The sequence below is a fragment of the Tamandua tetradactyla genome, chromosome 16 (genome assembly GCF_023851605.1).
Source record: "Tamandua tetradactyla isolate mTamTet1 chromosome 16, mTamTet1.pri, whole genome shotgun sequence".
Lineage (NCBI taxonomy): Eukaryota > Metazoa > Chordata > Mammalia > Pilosa > Myrmecophagidae > Tamandua > Tamandua tetradactyla.
This window is the reverse complement of record NC_135342.1, coordinates 68,605,034-68,624,773: the sequence shown is the minus strand read 5'-3', so window position 1 is coordinate 68,624,773 and position 19,740 is coordinate 68,605,034. Positions and strand designations below refer to the sequence as shown.

Here is a 19,740-nt window from a genome sequence, read left to right as displayed (position 1 = left end):
GAGACCTGTGTTTGATTCCTGGTGCCTGTCTATGCCAAAGAAAAAATAGTGGCATCTGTTGGTTTCATTTACATTGTTGCTACCAACTTTTCCTACCCATTTCATTTTAGTTATTTTGACCATCACAATTCACCGTGTTAACCTCTGTTTGAATGATACAGCAACAAAAGAATGTTTTTTCCTTTTATCATTGGATTTAAAAATGCTTAACAGTGATTGATATTTCTAATTCATTTAAATCTCATTATTTCATTTATACCTCAGCTATTTATTTATTTATTTTAGATAGCAATTAACCCTATAGGAGTGAGTATTTTTAACTTTACTCTTGTAAATGTTGTCAATAAGTCTATCAACTAGTCCCCCTCTGCCACTTCCCCCTACCCCCTCAATAACTCTGAGTTCTGCTCAGACTAGTTTAGGTTCACTGGCAGGATATGAAGGAGTGCTTTAGTGAAGACTAAAATGTATTGAACACCTGCTAGATATCTTGTACTGTGCCAGTTGCTTCATAATTATTATGTTAGTTTTCTCTCTCCTTCAGAATTAATGAAGGTATATTATACTGCTTTATGGTGATATATTTTCTTGCAGTCTCTCTAGTTTGTTTCCCCTCTGATCCACTCACCCACCGAAACCCAAAGTAGACACAGACACAAGAAACTCCCTTGACAGTTTCCATCAATAGCAGGAAAGCTCCTCCTTTCCCAGCTATCTACCATTAGACAATTTTTTTTCAATCCTCCCTGTCCATCCCTCTTCCCCCTCTTGGATTTAGAGGAAAGTCAGAAATGATCTTATAAAAAACCTGTCTGCATAGATGGTGTTCAGGAATTCCCATTTTATTGTGGTAATTTTCATTCTTCTATCCTATGCTAGATGGCATTTTAAGCCTACTTAATGTAAATGTGTTATGATTAGAATACCTGCTTTGTGCTAGATCCAAAGATTTTAAGTTATTTAAGTTATTTGCATTCTTATAGGGCACATAAATCCTCCAGGTTATCCCTACTTTACAACGTTTGATCAAAGTCCTAGATAATTCTGTCTTTGAAATGTCTATTTGATTGTCTCTTCCTCTCTTTTCCCACTTCACCCTGAGGGGCATTGACAGAGTGTGCTGTGATGCTCCAGGCTGTTCCCCATTTAAAATATAAACATCTGGCACAAGGTGACTTGAATATGAGGTTGCATGTAGGCATGCTGACATTCTCTGGCTTGAATATATTTTGCTTCATAATGGATTCTTTCCCCAAGGTGCTTTGCATTGCTGTCCTCTGAAGTTGGCATTCCTTGGTGAAGTGTGACTATATTTCCCAATTTCTCTTTAAATTTCCTCTCATTTGAAATGTGAAAGAATGACAACTCTAATGATATTCCAGTGAGAGGGTCTTTGTAATTAGGGCAGTAAGCAAACACAAATTATGTCTCTCTCTAGGGATTATAATTAAGAAGAATGGATTTTGAACTTCTCTATGATTTTTCTACAACTGAATTTATTCCCACTCCAAAACCTAGCAGAACAATCAAACTGTGAATAGATCTTGGCTCATTTTCTCTTCCAGCTTCGTTGGGGAGGCTCTGTTGATTCAAAATCTTTCAAGTGATTTGCCTGATACCTTTTCCCCTCCATTTTTTCTATTTAGTTAAGCAACTTGCATCTGAAAGAAGAAAAAATCAAAACAGATGCCAATGGTGAGTAACAGAAAGCTAATTTTAAAACAAATGTGATTTACTTTAGCATTTATGTTAAATGGTATGTACCAGACAGGCGACTGGCATATACTGGTAGTTATTTGGTCTAGGAATCAATGAACTGGATTACATAACGAGAGTTTGCTTATTACAAATATGAGGAAGACTAATTGACTTATAAATTATTAAGTTTATTACTAACCATGGAAAAATACTGCCAAATTACATGTTATTTTTATGAAAGTTTCTTTATTTGGGATGAGCTAGACAAAATGTGAGCTGAAGAGTTTACCTGTCCTAATTATTCTGAGATTAGATGCATCAAAAATTTAAATTTCCATTAAATGTTTGTTTATGTGCTTAATATTATGGGGAGGGGACAGGGATGTAACATTTCCCTCACTCTGAATTCACTTATAATCTTTTTCTTTATGCTTTGGATATTTTTACATAACATACTTGTTAAAGTTCTAGTTTTCAAAAAGCATTATTTGAATGTACTTTTCAAATAATCAGCCTATAAACATGATTTTGTATTCATATATTGATAAAATATGATTTGCATAAATCTTCTGTATTGAGCATAAAGGTGGTTTCTGATCATTAACTGCTGAAATCATCTTTCCATGCATTTCAAAAATTTTGACACTGTGAGGGAAATTAATATTAATTTTCGAGTTTGGAATAGGAAGGAATTGAAGTGTAAGCAACAGTGTTTCATACCTCTGTTTATTGAGGAAGAATAAAATGTTTCTACCATAGCTTGGTTTCCTCATTTATTTTTTTGCTCCCCAGGCCTTTACATTTCTAGTGTCTCATAGAATTTGAATTGTCTCAGCTGTTGGGTATGGGATGTGATTGTGAATGATGGCCGCTTTGTGTCTGATAAAGGTGCTGTTGTCAAGACCAATACTAATACAGAGAAGATAGATGAAGAAGAAAAAGGTAACACTGACTTAGAGTTATAGAAGGGAGGCTCTACATTATAAGAGAATGGATTGTTATGATACACCCAACTTGGTGGCTTGACTTTAATGGGGGTCACAGTGTATTAGTATAAAAGTTCAACATATGATAGTTAAGGGTGAAGGAATTCCAATGGCTTACATTTTAGAAAAATTTTACTCTGAATAACTGATGAACAGCAGCAGCAGGAAATATTTTCTGAGTGCCTACCTTGTACAGGGCATTATAAAAGAAAGTTTTAATTGCATCCTGTACTCTGATAAAATTAAACTTGATGCTTAGATATATTTAACATGGGTGCCCAGAAGTGAAGAGTATGTATGATATCAAGATATAGGCTTTAATTCCTGTTTTTTTCATTGTGTGATATTTAAGTTTATTTTAAGTACAAATTGGGGAATCAACATTTGGGTCTAGATAGTAATAGATAGACTCAAGTAAGGAGGGCTTACACAACTGTGTAATGGTACTGTGAGTCATTGATTGTATATTTTGGATGGACTCTGTGTGTGTGAGTGTGTGTGTGTGTGTGTGTGAAGATATCTCAATAAAAAGAAAAAGAAGGAGGCTTTTAGAATTGATTTCTGGAGAAGGATATGAGGCCCACACAGGGTATCGTATGGGTATTATAACCTTTCCCTTTAATAAACTTTTAACTATATTTAAAAATCAAAACTGTGATGTACCTTGAATTAGAAGGTCCGATATATGCCTATAATTACTTAAAATACCAATGACAATCGAATTCAGATGAGCTTTTTGTGGCTTTCATGAACTTAAAACTTTCACTTCTTTTTTCTGACAGAGGACAGGGCCGCCCAGTCTTTACTCAATAAACTGATAAGAAGCAACCTTGTTGATAACACAAACCAAGTGGAAGTCCTGCAGAGGGATCCAAATTCTCCCCTCTACTCAGTGAAGTCTTTCGAAGAACTTTGCTTGTGAGTATTTGTCTACTTTCTGACTCTCCCCTGTTTGTTTAGAGATCCTAGGACCGTTTTATATATTTTTTCATCTCAGTAGAAAATTTGTAACTAACACAAGTGTAATAAAAGAGTTCAGATACTTTGTGCTAAGTAAAATTTCTAGGTAATCTGAAAAAGCTTTAGTTGAAGTCACACATTGTGCTCATTTAGCTGTTTAAACAGACAAGCCAAAAGCTCCCAGATATTTTGCTTCTTTCTTCAACCACAAAGAATTTAATCTTTTAACTATCTTTCTAGGAAACCACAGCTTCTCCAGGGAGTCTATGCCATGGGCTTCAACCGTCCTTCAAAGATACAAGAGAATGCATTGCCTTTGATGCTTGCTGAACCGTATGTATCCCAAAACAATTGGCCATCTTACTACTTAATTTTTAAAATGTTAATTATTTTAAAAAGTTATACTTAGTAATGTACACACATTGTAAAAAAGTTAGAAAATATGAGAAATAAGAAAAAAGAAATCTGTGGTCTCCCTCTCCTATACACTATTTATATTTTGGAGTAGAAATGCCTAGACGTTTTTTCTATGTAAACATATATGTATAAATTAAAATGATAAAACCATATATAATAATTTATATGCTTTTTTGTCTATTTTTAGTTATATGATCATCTTTCTATTTCAATAAATATATGTTTATATCATTCACATATGCTTAATGACTACTATGATTTCCATTAAATGGATATATAAAATTTATTGTGTCAGACATTGTAGCAAAAAACTGGATTCTAGGATATCTGAATAGTATAATCACTAAGGTTGCTTTCTGGCGGAATGCTTCTCAAACTTTAATTGACATGTGACTCTCATAGGAATTCATTAAAATGCAGATTCTGATTCGGTAGGCTGAGGTGGGAACTGAGGTTCTACATTTCTAATAAATAGATGGTTTATTTCAGATCATATTTTGAGTAACAAGGTTATGGAGCATGAGGAACATTTTATAAAAATTGATATCTTAATAATATATGATTATGTAAAAGTAAAATTTTACTGCTTATAATCCTAAGTCCTGAAATACCTTTTTCTCTTTTTCTAGAAATAGTTATTTTAGGTCTGTATTTTCTCAAAGATTTCTTTGTTCTTTATCAAAACAGTGACACTTTCAAGACGGGTATCTTTTTTAGTTTGGAATTTTGAGCATGCATAAAGGTGGATAAATGGAATATTTATTAGATTGTTTCTCATTTGTCATTTTTATTTGTGGATCTTGATGCTTTTGTAGAAGCTCATTTTTATAGAAGAAACCTGAGAGAATGATCTGGTACCTTTCTTCATTAGCAAGTATTTATTAAGTAACTGTTATGTACCAGGTAATGTTCTAGGCCCTTGGATATATTAGTGAACAGAGCAGACCACAATTCTTGTCTGTAAAGAGCTTACCTTCTATTCTTGGGTATAGATAATTTATTCTTACTCTAAATAAAATATGTATAGTATGTTAAAAGGTGCTAAGTGCTATGGGTAAAATAAAGAGTGTAATAAAGATTGGGAGTACCAATACATCTTGTTTTGTTTGTTTGTTTTGTATGATGGGGGGTCACATTTTTCCACGTGACTATCCCATTATTGCAGTACCATTTGTTGATTTTTTTTTGGTGCAGGGAAAGTACATAGGCTAGGAATCAAACCCAGGTTTCCTGCATGGCAGGCAAAAATTCTACCACTGAACTATCTTGTACCCACTACATCTTATTTTTTAATGTATTTTAGAGTAGGTTGCAGTTTTAAATTTTAAATGGCAATTTTAAATCAAGTGGTTAGGGTAGGATCTTATCAGATAGCAAATGTCTGAACAGAGATTTGAAGGAGAAGAAAGGATTTAGCCATGTTGTTATCTAGGGACAATTGTTCCACATGGAAGAGTGAACCAATTAGAAACCCTAATGTGGGAGCAGACCTGGTATGTTGTCAGAGGCGCACTGGGGCTGTTATGGTAGAGTTAAGTGAGTAAAGGGGAAGAGTAGTAAGGGTTGAAAGCAGAGAGGGGAGTCAGATCAGGTAGGACCTTATAGGCCATTATTAGTACTTCAATTTTTACTCTGAGTGAAACAGACAGTGATTGAAAGGTGTTTGAGCAGGGGTGTAACATGAACTGACTCACCTTTTAAAAATTTCTGTTGTGAGAACGGGGAGAAATTCAACTTCCCCAAGTTGAATTCTTGATATTCCCACAAGCAGTGTGGACAACCAAAGCTATAGGCTGAGCCCCCAGTCTTGGGGTTTGTTCATGTGAAATTTAACCCCGCGAAGGATAGGTCAAGCCTACTTAAAATTTAGGCCTAAGAGTCACCCCCAAGAGAGCCTGTTTTGTTGCTCAGATGTGGCCTCTCTCTCCAGCCAACACAACAAGCACTCTCACCACCCTCCCCCTGTCTACGTGGGACATGACTCCCAGGGGTGTGGACCTTGCTGGCAACGTGGGACAGAAATCCTAGAATGAGCTGAGACTCAGCATCAAGGGATTGAGAAAAACCCTAGAATGAGCTGAAACTGAGCATCAAGGGATTGAGAAAACCTTCTCGACCAAAAGGAGGAAGAGGGAAATGAGACAAAGTGTCAATGGCTGAGAGATTCCAAACAGGGCTGAGAGATTCCAAACAGAGCCGAGAGATTATCCTGGAGGTTATTCTTACGCATTGAGTAGATATCACCTTGTTATTCAAGATTTAAGGGAGAGGCTGGAGGGAACTGCCTGAAAATGTAGAGCTGTGTTCCAGTAGCCATGTTTTTTGAAGATGATTGAATAATGATATAGCTTTCACAGTGTGTCTGTGTGATTGTGAAAACCTTGTGTCTGATGCTCCTTTTATCTACCTTGTCAACAGACTGTGTAGAATATATGGCATAAAAATAAATAATAGGGGGAACAAATGTTAAAATAAATTTAGTTTGAAATGCAAGTGATCAGTGAAGTGCTCAGTGAAAGCGAGGGGTAAGGGGTATGGTAGGATAATTTTTTTTCTGTTTTCGTTTTATTTCATTTTCTATTGTTTTTTATTTCTTTTTCTGAATGGATGCAAATGTTCTAAGAAATGATGAATATGCAACTAGGTGATGATATTGTGAATTACTGATTATGTATGTTGTTTTATTTTGTTTCTTATTTTTTTAATTAATAAATAAATCTTTTTAAAAATTCTGTTGTGTTCTGGACTTGTAAAGCTAACATATGCAAGTGCTATAGAATCCAAGGTCTCCTTCTATAAAATAATTTTGACTGCTCATCCTTTAATTAAGCTTTATTCTTAATTTTTGTTAACCAAAATGATATTTGAGATTTAAGCTCCTAAATGGTTTGTTTTCTTGTCCAGCCCACAGAACCTGATTGCCCAGTCTCAGTCTGGTACTGGTAAAACAGCTGCCTTTGTATTGGCCATGCTCAGCCAAGTAGAACCTACAAACAGATACCCCCAGGTAAGTACTTGGTGAATTTCAGTTTTCTACCAACCCATAACAAGAAGGGAATTCCATTTGATGGATTAAAAATCAAGCCATATATATTACTCTTTCCATAAACTGAAACTCCTCAAGTTGAGCTCAAGCGACGATTGATCTTGTAGTAGCAACAAAATTCCACTTTCCACGGTCTGATAGTTTTGGGATACTGCTGACAGGCTTGAGTCCTTTACTTCAGAAAGATCTCCTTTATCCACAACTGTGATCCATTACAATGTTCTGAGAACTATTTGATTAATGAAAAGGGAGTTAATCTCTAATTGGAAGTCCAGATCCTTGCTCAGGTGTCTGTTTTTATGCTCCAGTTGCCAACAGCTGTCTTCAAGTGTTTCTACCAAGCCAGAGTTCTAACCCCTAAGAGCCATGACGCTAAGAATTTCAGCTGTAACTCTGCAGCTTAAAGAATCAAATGGCCTGCAATTTAATTTGCATATTCATTCTGGAGGAATGATTAAGTCCTAGTGGGAATCCCCCATTGCAAAAGAGCTATTGTCTTAAATTCTCATTCTATACTCTTTCCCTGTCAGTGTTTGTGCCTCTCCCCAACTTATGAACTCGCCCTTCAAACAGGAAATGTGATAGAGCAGATGGGCAAATTTTATCCTGAACTGAAGCTAGCTTATGCTGTTCGAGGCAATAAATGTGAGTATGAGTATGTAATCCTAATCATTAAACCAATTACTTCTTTTAATTTTGAAAAATTGCAAACATACATAAATAATTGAAATAGTGTAATGAACACATGGGTCCTCTCCACCTAGATTTGGAAACATTTTGCGCATTTGCCTTATTTGTGTATGTGTGTGTATATATATTTTTTGAACCATTTAAAAGTAAGTGGCAAACATTGTGAAACTTTGTCCCTAAATTCTTTAGTATGCATCCATAATTCTTCAGCATATCCACAGTACTGTTAACACAACCAAGAAAATTAACAGTCCCTTTCACTTCTCGAGAAATGTTTCTAAAGCTCCTTTGTTTTAGTACCAGGATCTAATCAGGATTCATGCATCACATTTGTTTGTTGTTTATCTTTTTTTTGTTGGTATGCTGGGTGATGGAGATCACATTTCATTCTTTTTGATGTGAATATCCCATTATCGCAGCACCATTTGTTGAATGTGGTTTTTTGTTTTTTGTTTTTATGGAGTGCATGGGTCAGGAATTGAACCCAGGTCTCCTGCATGGCAGAATGATACCACTGAACTACCTGTGCATGCCCTGTCATATATCTTTGAGTTTCTTTTAATCTGAGCTAGTTCTCCCACTCTTCCCAACCCCGTGACCTTTCACTTCTTGAACAGAACAGACCAGTTGCTTATAAAATGTTCCATATCTGATTTATTTAGTGGTTTGATATATTTTTAATATCACTAGAAGAACAAAAGCCTAAAATATTTGTGATTGTTCATTCTGGGGGCTTAATTTTTTTCTTTTTTTAATCTTTTTTTTACTACTCTTGTTTATTTTACAAGAAACAGTATTTGAATAACTGAAAAAGTTTCATTGAATCCTTTGGATTTTTAAAACAATTTTGACTTTATGATTAAGAAATTAACTCTGTACAAAATCCTAGTGCAAACTTGAAGTCAGTTTTGAAAAGAAAAGTAAATAAAATAAAACTTTTTGGAAGGTAATCATAAAACATTTAATATTTTCTAATCTAGATTTCAGTTAAAAGGGCAGAGAATTCTGAAGAATTTTCTTTGGGATATGGACCAGTTATTGGTTTGTTTAGCTGAAAATAGAGACAGCATTCTTCTTAACTTTGAATTTGCTCAACTTTCACATTTGGGCAAAATTTTTGGCCAAAACTAGAGGGGAAATTGTGTATCTAATCAAGGTTATAAGTCTTAAGGGATGTAAAAGTGAGTCAGTGAATATCGTATGATTGAAAACAACAAGCCAAATAATGAAGTATCCAGTATTACTCAAATTATATTCTCAGTTTTGGACTGCACAGAGCCAGGAATGTACTATGGTCTGCCTGGCCTATTCTGGGATGCACATTTTCTAAGAGACAGGCCATTTGAGTTTCTTTCAGCAGATAAAACCTTCAAATAAGTCCTTTTTAATGACTTTGGCAGTGGGGGAAGGGAACTTACAGATAAAAGACTTGTATGACTAGTGCCCAGAATAGGGTGGTGGTGGGGTGAGTGTACTGGAGAGATAAAAATTTGAGGAAGTCTTCTTATGAGAAAATATAAGCATGTTCTAGGAGGAATACTGTTGACAATGAAGAAATTAAAGTATCAGATACTTGGAAGATAATTAACGATTGTAGAGAATGAAGAATGCCACGGAAGAAGTTTTCATCTTCTTGTTTTTTGTATCATTACTGTATCTTTTAAGCATTTCTGTCTATTTTAATGTTCTTTAGATACTGTAGTGATATCTAAACCTTTCCTTAAATTATTAGTGTAAATGTCAAAATAGTTTTATCTAAATAGCATCTTAGCTTTAGAATTTCTCAAAGGAGAACTGTTTTAGCCATGGAAACACCACAGAAAACATCTTGTTGTCCCCACAGTAGAAAGAGGTCAGAAGATCACTGAGCAGATTGTCATAGGCACCCCTGGGACTGTCCTGGACTGGTGCTCCAAGCTCAAGTTCATCGACCCAAAGAAGATCAAGGTGTTTGTTCTGGATGAGGCTGACGTGATGATTGCTACCCAGGGCCACCAAGATCAGAGCATCCGCATCCAGAGGTAGGAACTGCCGGAGCGGGGAGGGAACTCTCCGCCTCCTGGTCTGCAAGTACAAGATTTCTTGTTGTCTGTCTTCTGTTATGTCCAGTCCCTCTTCTCTCTCCTGCTGGGTTCTTTGCTTCAGAACCTTCAGAAGCATTTGTTTCACGGGCCATTTCCATGTCAGCATTGGCCACACTCCCAGCCAGGTTTTGGAAAGGAGACTCCGGGAAATCTCACATCCCCTGTACTGACCCCTTGTCTGCCCCTGCTTCTGCCTGGGATACACCTTCCCCTCTGGCAACCATCCTGGGTCCAAGACCATCCAAGCCTGAGAAGGCTTGTGCTTCTGCTCCTTCCAGAAAAGGACTCTGGATCACACAAAATACCTGGACCTTGCCTTACAGGATGCTGCCCAGAAACTGCCAGATGCTGCTTTTCTCTGCCACCTTCGAAGACTCTGTGTGGAAATTTGCCCAGAAAGTGGTTCCAGACCCAAATATTATCAAACTGAAGCGTGAGGAGGAGACGTTGGACACCATCAAGCAGTATTACGTCCTGTGCAATAACCGAGACGAGAAGTTCCAGGCCTTGTGTAACCTCTACGGAGCCATCACCATTGCTCAAGCCATGATCTTCTGCCATGTGAGTAGCAGCAGCAGCAGGGCCTGCTGGGAGCACACCAGTGGGAGGGTGTGGCCCTGCCCCCTCCCTCTCAGTCAGATCCAGCGTAGCACTGAGGACCAGATTCCCACTGAGTGGCACAATTGACAAGAAGAGACCTGGTGAATCACCTGCACCTGCCCCAACACATACTCTCCTCAGGTTGTAGTGAGTTCTAAGGGGAAGACTTTGTGAAGAACTGAACCTTCTTGATCCCACTTCTTGGAGATTACTTGGAAAAATCCCTAAATAACAATCCTATGAATTAATTCAAGAATATGAATTAGTTCCTTTTTATTTTTTCAGGGTTAACACTTTTTTTTTAACGTAATTTTATTGCGATATATTCACATACCATACAGTCCATCCAAAGTATACAATCAGGTGGTTCACAATATCATCGCATAGTTGTGTATTCATCACTGATCATTTTCAGAACATGTTTTAGTCCATGAAAGTAAATAAAAAGAAAAAACCCTGAATATCCCATATGCCTTACCCTCCCTCTTGTTGACTATGAGTGTTGTACTCTACCCAATTTTAAGGCTTACAGTAGATGTTGGTTAGCTAAAATGGTGTAATATTTTATATATATACATACAAAATCAGTGGAACAAAACAAAATATCCAGAAGTAGAAGTAGGTCCATACAAGCATGGGCACCTGAATTTTTTTTTCGGTACAGTCATTATCAAAGAGTAGGGCTACTGGATCACAGTTCAGTGACTTCAGGTATTTCCTTCTAGCTATTCTAAAACACTAGATACTGAAGAAATATCTATATAATGAGTCAGTAGTCACAGTGATTTGCTAAGTCTTAATTTCTCAGTTACACCTCCTCCCCCCACATTAGATCTTTCAGTTGTCAGGGATATCTGGGCAATGACCATTTTAACTTCCTTGTGCTGAATGGAAAGGGTTGTTGACCTTACGGGGTAGAGAAATGAAACTGGTTGATGTTCTTGGGAGACTGGTATGTCTGGATTTCAGGGCTTTTCTCCCATAGGACCAATCTGGAGACCTTAAAGCTTCTGAAAAAAATAAACTTACTAAGAAAAACTTATATAGAGGCTTAAAAAGAATCCACGGCACTCCCTAGTGTTTGCAGGAATATTGTTGATTGGGGCTTGGTGTACTGTGGTAGTTTGCAGTATCTGGCTAAAGTTTGCATAAGATTAACCCAATTTAATAAGCCAAGCCCTAGATCTTGAGGCTTGCCCTTATGATATTTACTTCTGCAGTGACAAAGCTAGGCCTGCATGTAATTATGCCCCAGAGAACCTGTTTTTTTGCTCAGATATGGCCTCTCTCTTTAAGCCAACTCTACAGATAAACTCACTACCCATCCCCCTGCACAGAGCATGACTCCCAAGGATGTAAGTATCCCTGGCCACATGGGACATGACTCCCAGGGATGAGCCAGGACCTGGCATCATGGGATTGAGAAAGCCTTCTTGACCAAAAGAGGGAAAATAGATGGAACAAAATAAAGTTTCAGTGGCTAGTTGATTTCAGATAGAGTTGAGCAGTCATTCTGGAGATTACTCTTATAAACCAATTCTTTAAACTATAGTTTAGTTAAGAATATAGATTAATTAGGAGTGAAGACCTTTGACCCAAACCATACTTCACACAGACAAAAAACCAAGAGCAGTCATTAGCTCATGCCAAAAATCATGGCTAACATTCTGCTTGAGAAATTTAGAGTTTAACCCTCTGATGTAATGCCACAGGACTTTCATTTTAATGACAAGTCCCCTTTTTACAGCTGTCTTTATTTAACCAATTCTTTTAACCCTAGACACGCAAAACAGCCAGTTGGCTGGCAGCAGAGCTCTCAAAAGAAGGCCACCAGGTGGCTCTGCTGAGTGGAGAAATGGTGGTGGAGCAGAGAGCTGCAGTGATTGAGCGCTTCCGAGAGGGCAAAGAGAAGGTTCTGGTGACCACCAACGTGTGTGCCCGTGGTGAGCAGAGAGTGTGCTTTGATCTGCCTGGCTTGTGGTACCTGTCCCCACTAGAGAAATCCTTGTCTGTGGGAATCTCACATGGTTTGATGGAGATCAGGGGCAGGGGGTAGTGGGGGTTGGTAGTGACATTCTTTCCTTGGAGAAGCTGGATTTCCTTCAGGAGACAAGTTTGACAGAAGCCAGGCATCCCGCCTTGGTGGGAGGAAACTTAAGAGGCATCCGACTGATTTAGAACCAGTGAGTTTTTAGCTGGATTGCTTGTATCTAGCCAAGGTTTTCTTACCGATTTCATTATTTGGTCAGCACCTGCCAAGTTTCTATTGTTTTCCTCTGGGTCCTGCCACGTGCCTAGGTGTGCGCCGCACCTTGTCCCCGAATCCCAGAGCCAGCCCGTCCCAGACTTCCCTCCATCCGCAGTTGGTGTAGTACCTTGGCCAGACGTGACGGTGGACAGCAGTGGTTTGTGCCTCCCATCCCTTTTCTCCATCTCCACCTCTCCTTCTTGCAGGTATTGACGTGGAACAAGTGTCTGTCGTCATCAACTTTGATCTTCCCGTGGACAAGGACGGGAACCCGGACAACGAGACCTATCTGCACCGCATCGGGCGCACGGGCCGCTTCGGCAAGAGGGGCCTGGCCGTGAACATGGTGGACAGCAAGCACAGCATGAACATCCTGAACAGGATCCAGGAGCATTTCAGTGAGTCGCCGGGAGCGGCCTCTGCCTGGTGCCCTTTCCTAACAGGGGGACGGGTGGGACAAAGGGTAGGTTTTCCTGTGGCCCCAAGAGAGGCCTTTGTCCCTACCCAAATTTCCTAAGCACTGATTCTTTCCCAGACCACACCAGAGAGTGTAGGGCTCGGGGACTTAAATGGCAGTTGCCCCTTGGCTGGGCTGTGGCAGTGACCAGGAATATTGACCCCTGCTTGGGCATTGGAAGCCTTTGGGGTTAAAGGGTCCCTGTGGCCAGAGAGGTGGATATCCCCTAGGCCGGGCAGAGACCTGTGTACTTCCTCTCTCCCTGCAGTGTCGTCCCTTCCCAGATGACTTTGTTGTGTCCCCACAGTAAGCCCAGCTTGATTTCTCTTTGCCTTTTTTTCCCTCAGATAAGAAGATAGAAAGATTGGACACAGATGATTTGGATGAGATCGAGAAAATAGCCAACTGAGCAGCTCCACCAGCGTCTGGTGCCCACCCTTGGCGCTCCCCCTGGGAGACAAGTGCTTTCTCAGCACAGGCCTCAGCAGTCACCACCACGATGAAGGCACAGGCAGAGAGAAACTACCTACCTCATTTTAAATTACGTTTGGACTTGATAAAAAATTCTGAAAATGATGGGGGAAGGTAGAAAAAATTGTTTACACAACTTTTGAAGATTAGGCATGAATACACAGAAATTTATCTTTTGGTATTCCGTGTTTCTTTTTTTTTTTTGTCTAACGTGTCCCTATAATTACACTGATCTAGTTGCTCTGGCTAATCACTGGCCCCATGATCTCCTGTATCAGTGTCTGCCTGTTCTCTGTCTAGGAATGTGGGGGCCAGCCTCCAGCTCTTGAGGAAGTGACAAAAGTGAAATGTGAACACAGAGTTCCCACATGGAGTCAGAGTGTAAGCCCAGCCATCCGTGTTGGAGTATGGGTGAGGCAGCAGGGGTGTGTCTGAGCTGCTACTCTGGACGTGGGGGGGATAGTTCGTTTGAAGTATTGCCAGCTCCCTCCTAATGCTCACAGCAGGGAGGGTTTTGCTAAGCATGAGCTTAAGTGCCCACATAAGATCTGTACGAATATTTGTGTCACAGGGCCACGACTTCCTTCTCAGCAGGTGCAATATATGTGCAGTACACATCTAATTGTTGGTGGGTCTCTGCTTGTTGCTTGAGCAAATCCATTGGAGAGATCAGCATGGGGCATTAGGGGTGACGCTAGCTTGCTACAAAACCTGGTCTGACCGGCACTTGCAATGTCTTTTTAACATCCCTAACATTGCCTTCACCCCTTATTAACTGCAAACAAAAGGTGAGCTGAGGTTTAGATTCTCAGTGAAAATTGTGGTCTCGAGTCTCTAATGGCTTGCCTCAAGTCAGCTCCTGAAGTAGTCAACAGTAGTCACAAATCCATGTTTTGTCTCCAGATCCCAGGAGGCAAGTTTTGACAAGGAAGGGGAATGACTTCAAAGTTTTGGCATTTTAACTGTGAAGGGATTGTGAACGTCTTGTGTTCACAGTGCTTAGAATAGAAACAGGTGCAACCAAGGGGCTAGCTGTGCTATAGTCATTCATCTCTCTGAGGCAAGAATAGTTGAAAAGGCCTTTGTTCTGTCCTCCCTTGGCATCTTTATGCGGACTAGTCACAGACAATAGTAGGAATGGACACTCCTTTTACTTGACCAAGGCTTTTGGTACCTACAAATTGAAAGGGCAAAGGTAAGATAAGACTTTTTTTGTAAGAACAATATGAAATCCCAGCCAAAAGAAGGCCTCTTCAGCTCTCTCCTTCATACAGAATGTCCACTTTCTCTAGGACTGGACCTGAAAGAGGGATTTTATGTGCTGAGTACTAGACCCAGCTCATCACTATAGGTGTTTCTGTGCTTTAGGGACAGATCTCTCTCCCAGGAAAGTAAGGGGCCAATGTCAACCTCCAGGTGGTTTCCTTAATCTGACATTACAGATACTGCAAACAGACTCACAGACTGCCAATTCTGCCACAGTCCCCTCAGTGAGTATTTGACTCTGCAAGGTATTCTCTAGGCTTCTGGCTAGCTTTGACCCATCTTGAAAATCTTAGAAGAAGAGAAATTTTATGCCTCTTTTTCCCCCCGCAACTGAAATCCTGTGGACCAACCTGAAATTTCAAGTCCTGAAATAACTTAAAACAGAGTAATAATTGAAGGAGTACAGATTCCCCACTAGGCTACACCTGACTATATCCCACCTCTCTACCACATGTATAACCTGTCTACTGTTGTAGCCATGAAGGTATCTAAGAAGGAAAATGGGAAAGAATATGCTTCAAGAGTAAATGGATGTCTGGTAGCATGTAGATCAACAGTTCCTAATCTGCGGTTTGTGGACCGCTAAGAATTTAATAGATGGGTTTCATGGAGTCTATGAAGTATATGCAGAATTTTGAGTTTAGATGCATTTGCCTGGAGAGAGACTCCCAAAGGAGTTCATGTCTTTTTTTAAAAGGTAAGACCTGCTGTTGTGAATGGCTCTGGAATGTTGCTCTAGTGTCACTGCTGTCATATTCCTTCACCATTCACTCCTTCCAGTGCCTGGCCACCAGGGCTCAGTGGGCCACAGCCTGCTTCTGTGCCTTTATGCAGCCTAGAGATGTCAGGTAAAAATGTATGGAGCCCTTGGTGAGCTTAGGTCACCAGAGAATTTTTCTTTTACTGAACTTGATAAGTTCATATATAAATGGAATTATAAACTGTATGCTAGGATAGAGAAACTGACTTGGGAAAATGAAATTCTGATCAAATGGAAAATTCTGAATATGTTCATTATCCAAAAACAGTAGACTTTATTATTTCAATGTTATTCAATGACTTTATGCAAAAGAACTAATCAGTTGTTAATGTATTCTTGACTGATGTTAATTGAATTTAATTATGATGTGTTTGTATTACTAAGACATTAATGAGTATAAGAAGGAAGCAACAGCATATTTTTGTTGCTGATGCTTGTAATATGTAAGTGAAAGCTCACATATAATTTCATAGGCTGAGTTCGTGTTCTATTTCAGTTGACATTGCTCCAACATGAGCAATCCCACTATCTCCACAGACCATGGATCCTGTTCAGTGGCTGGAGAGCTTCTCATCTCCTTTTTTTACCTCCCATTGGTAAACCTTAGGGTGCTGGCTAATGCCTCAGAAAGGAGTAGAAAGACCTTACATTCTAAATTTCTAGTCCTAGGAAAGTAACAAAAATAGGGCATGGAGGTAGGTCCTCTTTTGTTGTTTCCATTTCATTTATTATTTAACATGAAGGTTATACAAGGTGTCATTGGAATTCAGAAAGTAAGGATTTCTGAGGTTGGAGAAAATTTTGTGGCATGAAGTTTATGTTGGATTCCAAGTGACGAGAAGAGTGCCCTAGGCAGGAGGAAAGGAATATTGCAGCTTATGTAAGGTCACCAGAATAAATGCGGTGTTCTGAAGGGGTGGTGAGGGGAGTGGCCTGGCCACCTGGGACAGAAAGAAGCCTCCTAGGTAGACTGACATTGAGACTGTGAGAAATGTACATGGATTTAGTAGTATATTGTCACTAGATTTCTTCTATCACAGAAAGGAATGAGGAGCTTATTTTTCAGGAAGATTAGTCTAGCAGAGATTTATGGGAAGTATTGATGATGGGAAGGCTGGTGGTGGCTGAGAAACCGCTTAGAAGATTATTGCATCAATCCCATCACACACCAAGTACCAGGATCTTGTTGATTGTATTGAGAACATAGAAGAAGGAATGCATTGGAGGGATGCCATAGAAGGATTATAAGCTTTTATACAGTTCTGTATTCCAAAGAGGATTTGATGTGGCTCTTAAAATTAGATATACTATACAAAATTTGAAAGAGAAAGTTTAGAAAGAGCAGGGCTTTTCTTTGGGTTCCTCTTGGTCCTGGACATAGATAGTAGGTTCTTGAGCATCCCCTGTAGCATCACCTGGCTTTGTTTTCTCTGCTTGGGAATGAGTGTTCCTCTGTCTGTTGGCTGACTTGTATCGTGGTTTCTTCTAAAAATAACACAGTAGACATGCAGGTTCCAGAGGGACGGGTGCAAGGAGGCTCCTATCATCTGCCTTTCTAACCCAAAATTTGGGACACACTTTTCCAGAAGAGCTTCAAACATCTAGTGGAAAGCTAGAGGCCACTTGGGGGTCTGGGGACATTTACCACACTCCCATCTTAGACCCTTTTCTCCAGCTCCTGATTTTGAATGCTACTGCCTTGGCTTAGAAACTGCTCTGGCTTTAGTATTAAGCAGGGCAAGAGGCTTCTCCATAAGTAGCCCTAGTTATGAAATGGGGGATAGGAATAGGTAGAGGAAGAGACTATTAGATGAAGCCTGAAAGCAGTGGCTCTTTGGGATGGCTACATACAGAAATCTGCTTTGTTAACATGCATGATACAATGAAAATCTGGATAGTATGTTATGTATCTGTCATGGTCAGGTTCATGTGTCAACTTGGCCAAGTTGTGGTACCTGTTTGTCTGGTTGCGCAAGTGCTGGCCTGTCTGTTGCAATGAGGACATTTCATAGAATTAAATCATGATCACATCAGCTGCATTCACAGCTGATTCCATTTGTAATCAGCCAAGAGGAGTGTCTTCTGCAATGAGTGATGCTTAATCTAATCACTGGAAGCCTTTTAAGGAGGACTCAGAAGAGATGGGCTCTCTTCCTGCTTCGGCCAGCGAGCCTCTCCTGTGAAGTTCTTCCAGACTCTCCGTCAGAATCATCGGCTTCATAGCATGCCCTGCAGATTTTGGCCTCTGCATTCCCACAGTTACGTGAGACATTCTTAGAATTTTATATTTGTGAGTGTTTCCTGTTGATTCTATTTCTCTAGAGAACCCTAACTAACACAACTTGGTACCAGGAGTGGTTCTTAAGAAACAGAATTTTTTAAATGGGTTTTTATGAATGGTTTTCTACTCTGGCTGGACTCAAAGGCACTAAGGACTCTGATTCCCATAATCAGAATGACACTTCCTATCCATGGAGTGAGTTGGCAAAAGAGATAGTCAAAATATCACCATTCGATTCTCCTAATGCTTTGCTTGTACAAAGCCAGGCTGTAGGGGGATAATTTTTTTGACACCTTTATGGAGCTTTGTGGAAATAGGAGGTATAGAGATGTTGGCTGGTTGTTGTTAGATACTGGCTACATTAAGAAGTGAAAGGGACGGGCTTAAAGCTTCAAACGAGAAGCTGAAGCGCCGTCTGACAGATGTAGAAGTTTCTATGAGTATCTTGAAGGAAAATTTTATTTCCTGTAGCCATAGACTTGAGATCTCTGAAAATCAGACTCCGAATCTTATTGTTAGAGTAGCAACTTTACAATGTAAACTGAAATCTCAATGTTGCATGGTGTCTGCCATTAAAGTGAGGGCATTGATTAGAAAGGAGTGGGACCCTGAAAAATGGGATGGTGACATATAGATTGATAATGATGTTGGGGGTGAGGTTGAAACCCTAGGTCATACTGAGTCTTCTCTAGACAACCCTGTAATAGTCTGCCCTGAGGACACAACCTCCCCACCTCCAGCCTGCCTTGAGAAGTTGGCCACCCAACCTCCTCCTGAAGGGATTAGCCCTAGAGTGATTAATCCTGTTTCATCAGATGAAACTGCAAATGAATGCCCTGAAGCAAATGGCTTGGAAGATATTTCTAATTCTTTTCATGACCCGCCCACACCACCCCTCATTTCTTCCAGACCTATAACTAGACTAAAGTTCCAACAGGCCCCTAAAGGTGAGATACAAAGTATCACAATGCGGAGGTACGTTATGCCCAAAAGAACTGTGTGAGTTTTCCAATTTATATAGACAGAAATCAGGGAAATATGTGTGGCAATGGACTTTAAGGGTATAGGATAATGGTGGGAGGAATATAAGGCTGCATCAGGCTGAATTTATTGATTTGGGCCCACTAAGCAGAGATTCTGCATTCAGTGTTATAGCTTGAGGGATTAGAAAAGATATTAACAGTTTGTTTGGATGGTTGGTTGAAACATGGATCAAAAGGTGGCCGATATTACCTGAGCTTGAAATGCCAGAACTGCCCTGATATAATGTAGATGAGGGGATCCAGAGCCTTAGAGAGATTGGAGTGTTAGAGTGGATTTATCATGCAAAGCCTGCTCTTACACCCCAGGAATGTCCAGAGGATGCACCTTTTATCAGAACAGTGAGAAATAAATTTGTGAGACTATCGTCATCATCCCTGAAGATCTCTGTAGTTGCACTTCTCTGTAGGTCAGATATTACTGTAGGAACTGCTGTCACTGATCTGGAATCCTTAAACACAATGGGGATGACAGGATCCTGAGTTGGCAGAAGCCAGGTGGCAGCACTTAATCACCAAAGACAGGGTAGACATGGCTATTAAAATAGACAGCAAACTCAAAGCAGGAGTCAAAATTATATGACCCGTAGAGATTTGTGGCATTGGCTAGTAAATCATGGGATTCCTAGAATACAATAGAAGGGCAGTCTACTAAATTCTTGTTCGAGTTATATAAAAAAAAGAGTTCTAGATCAAGTGAACAGGAGCCTAACGTGAATTACAAAATCACAGAGTC

At 39.6% G+C, this 19,740-nt stretch overlaps 1 protein-coding gene across 3 annotated transcripts in view; it reads left to right on the top strand.

Annotated features, from left to right (window-relative positions):
• Positions 1–13,836, top strand: part of LOC143659730 (ATP-dependent RNA helicase DDX19B) — a 39,722-nt gene extending 25,886 nt beyond the window's left edge. For all 3 annotated transcript variants that reach the window (XM_077133005.1, XM_077133004.1, XM_077133006.1), the window contains exons 2-12: positions 1,647–1,695; positions 2,587–2,640; positions 3,467–3,602; positions 3,885–3,977; positions 6,966–7,068; positions 7,638–7,752; positions 9,641–9,818; positions 10,205–10,442; positions 12,262–12,424; positions 12,936–13,127; positions 13,534–13,836. In XM_077133005.1, the coding sequence (XP_076989120.1) occupies positions 1,647–1,695; positions 2,587–2,640; positions 3,467–3,602; positions 3,885–3,977; positions 6,966–7,068; positions 7,638–7,752; positions 9,641–9,818; positions 10,205–10,442; positions 12,262–12,424; positions 12,936–13,127; positions 13,534–13,595 (1,383 nt within the window). In that variant the 3' untranslated portion in view covers positions 13,596–13,836. The remainder of the gene's footprint in view (positions 1–1,646; positions 1,696–2,586; positions 2,641–3,466; positions 3,603–3,884; positions 3,978–6,965; positions 7,069–7,637; positions 7,753–9,640; positions 9,819–10,204; positions 10,443–12,261; positions 12,425–12,935; positions 13,128–13,533) is intronic.
• The last annotated feature ends 5,904 nt before the right edge of the window (positions 13,837–19,740 follow it).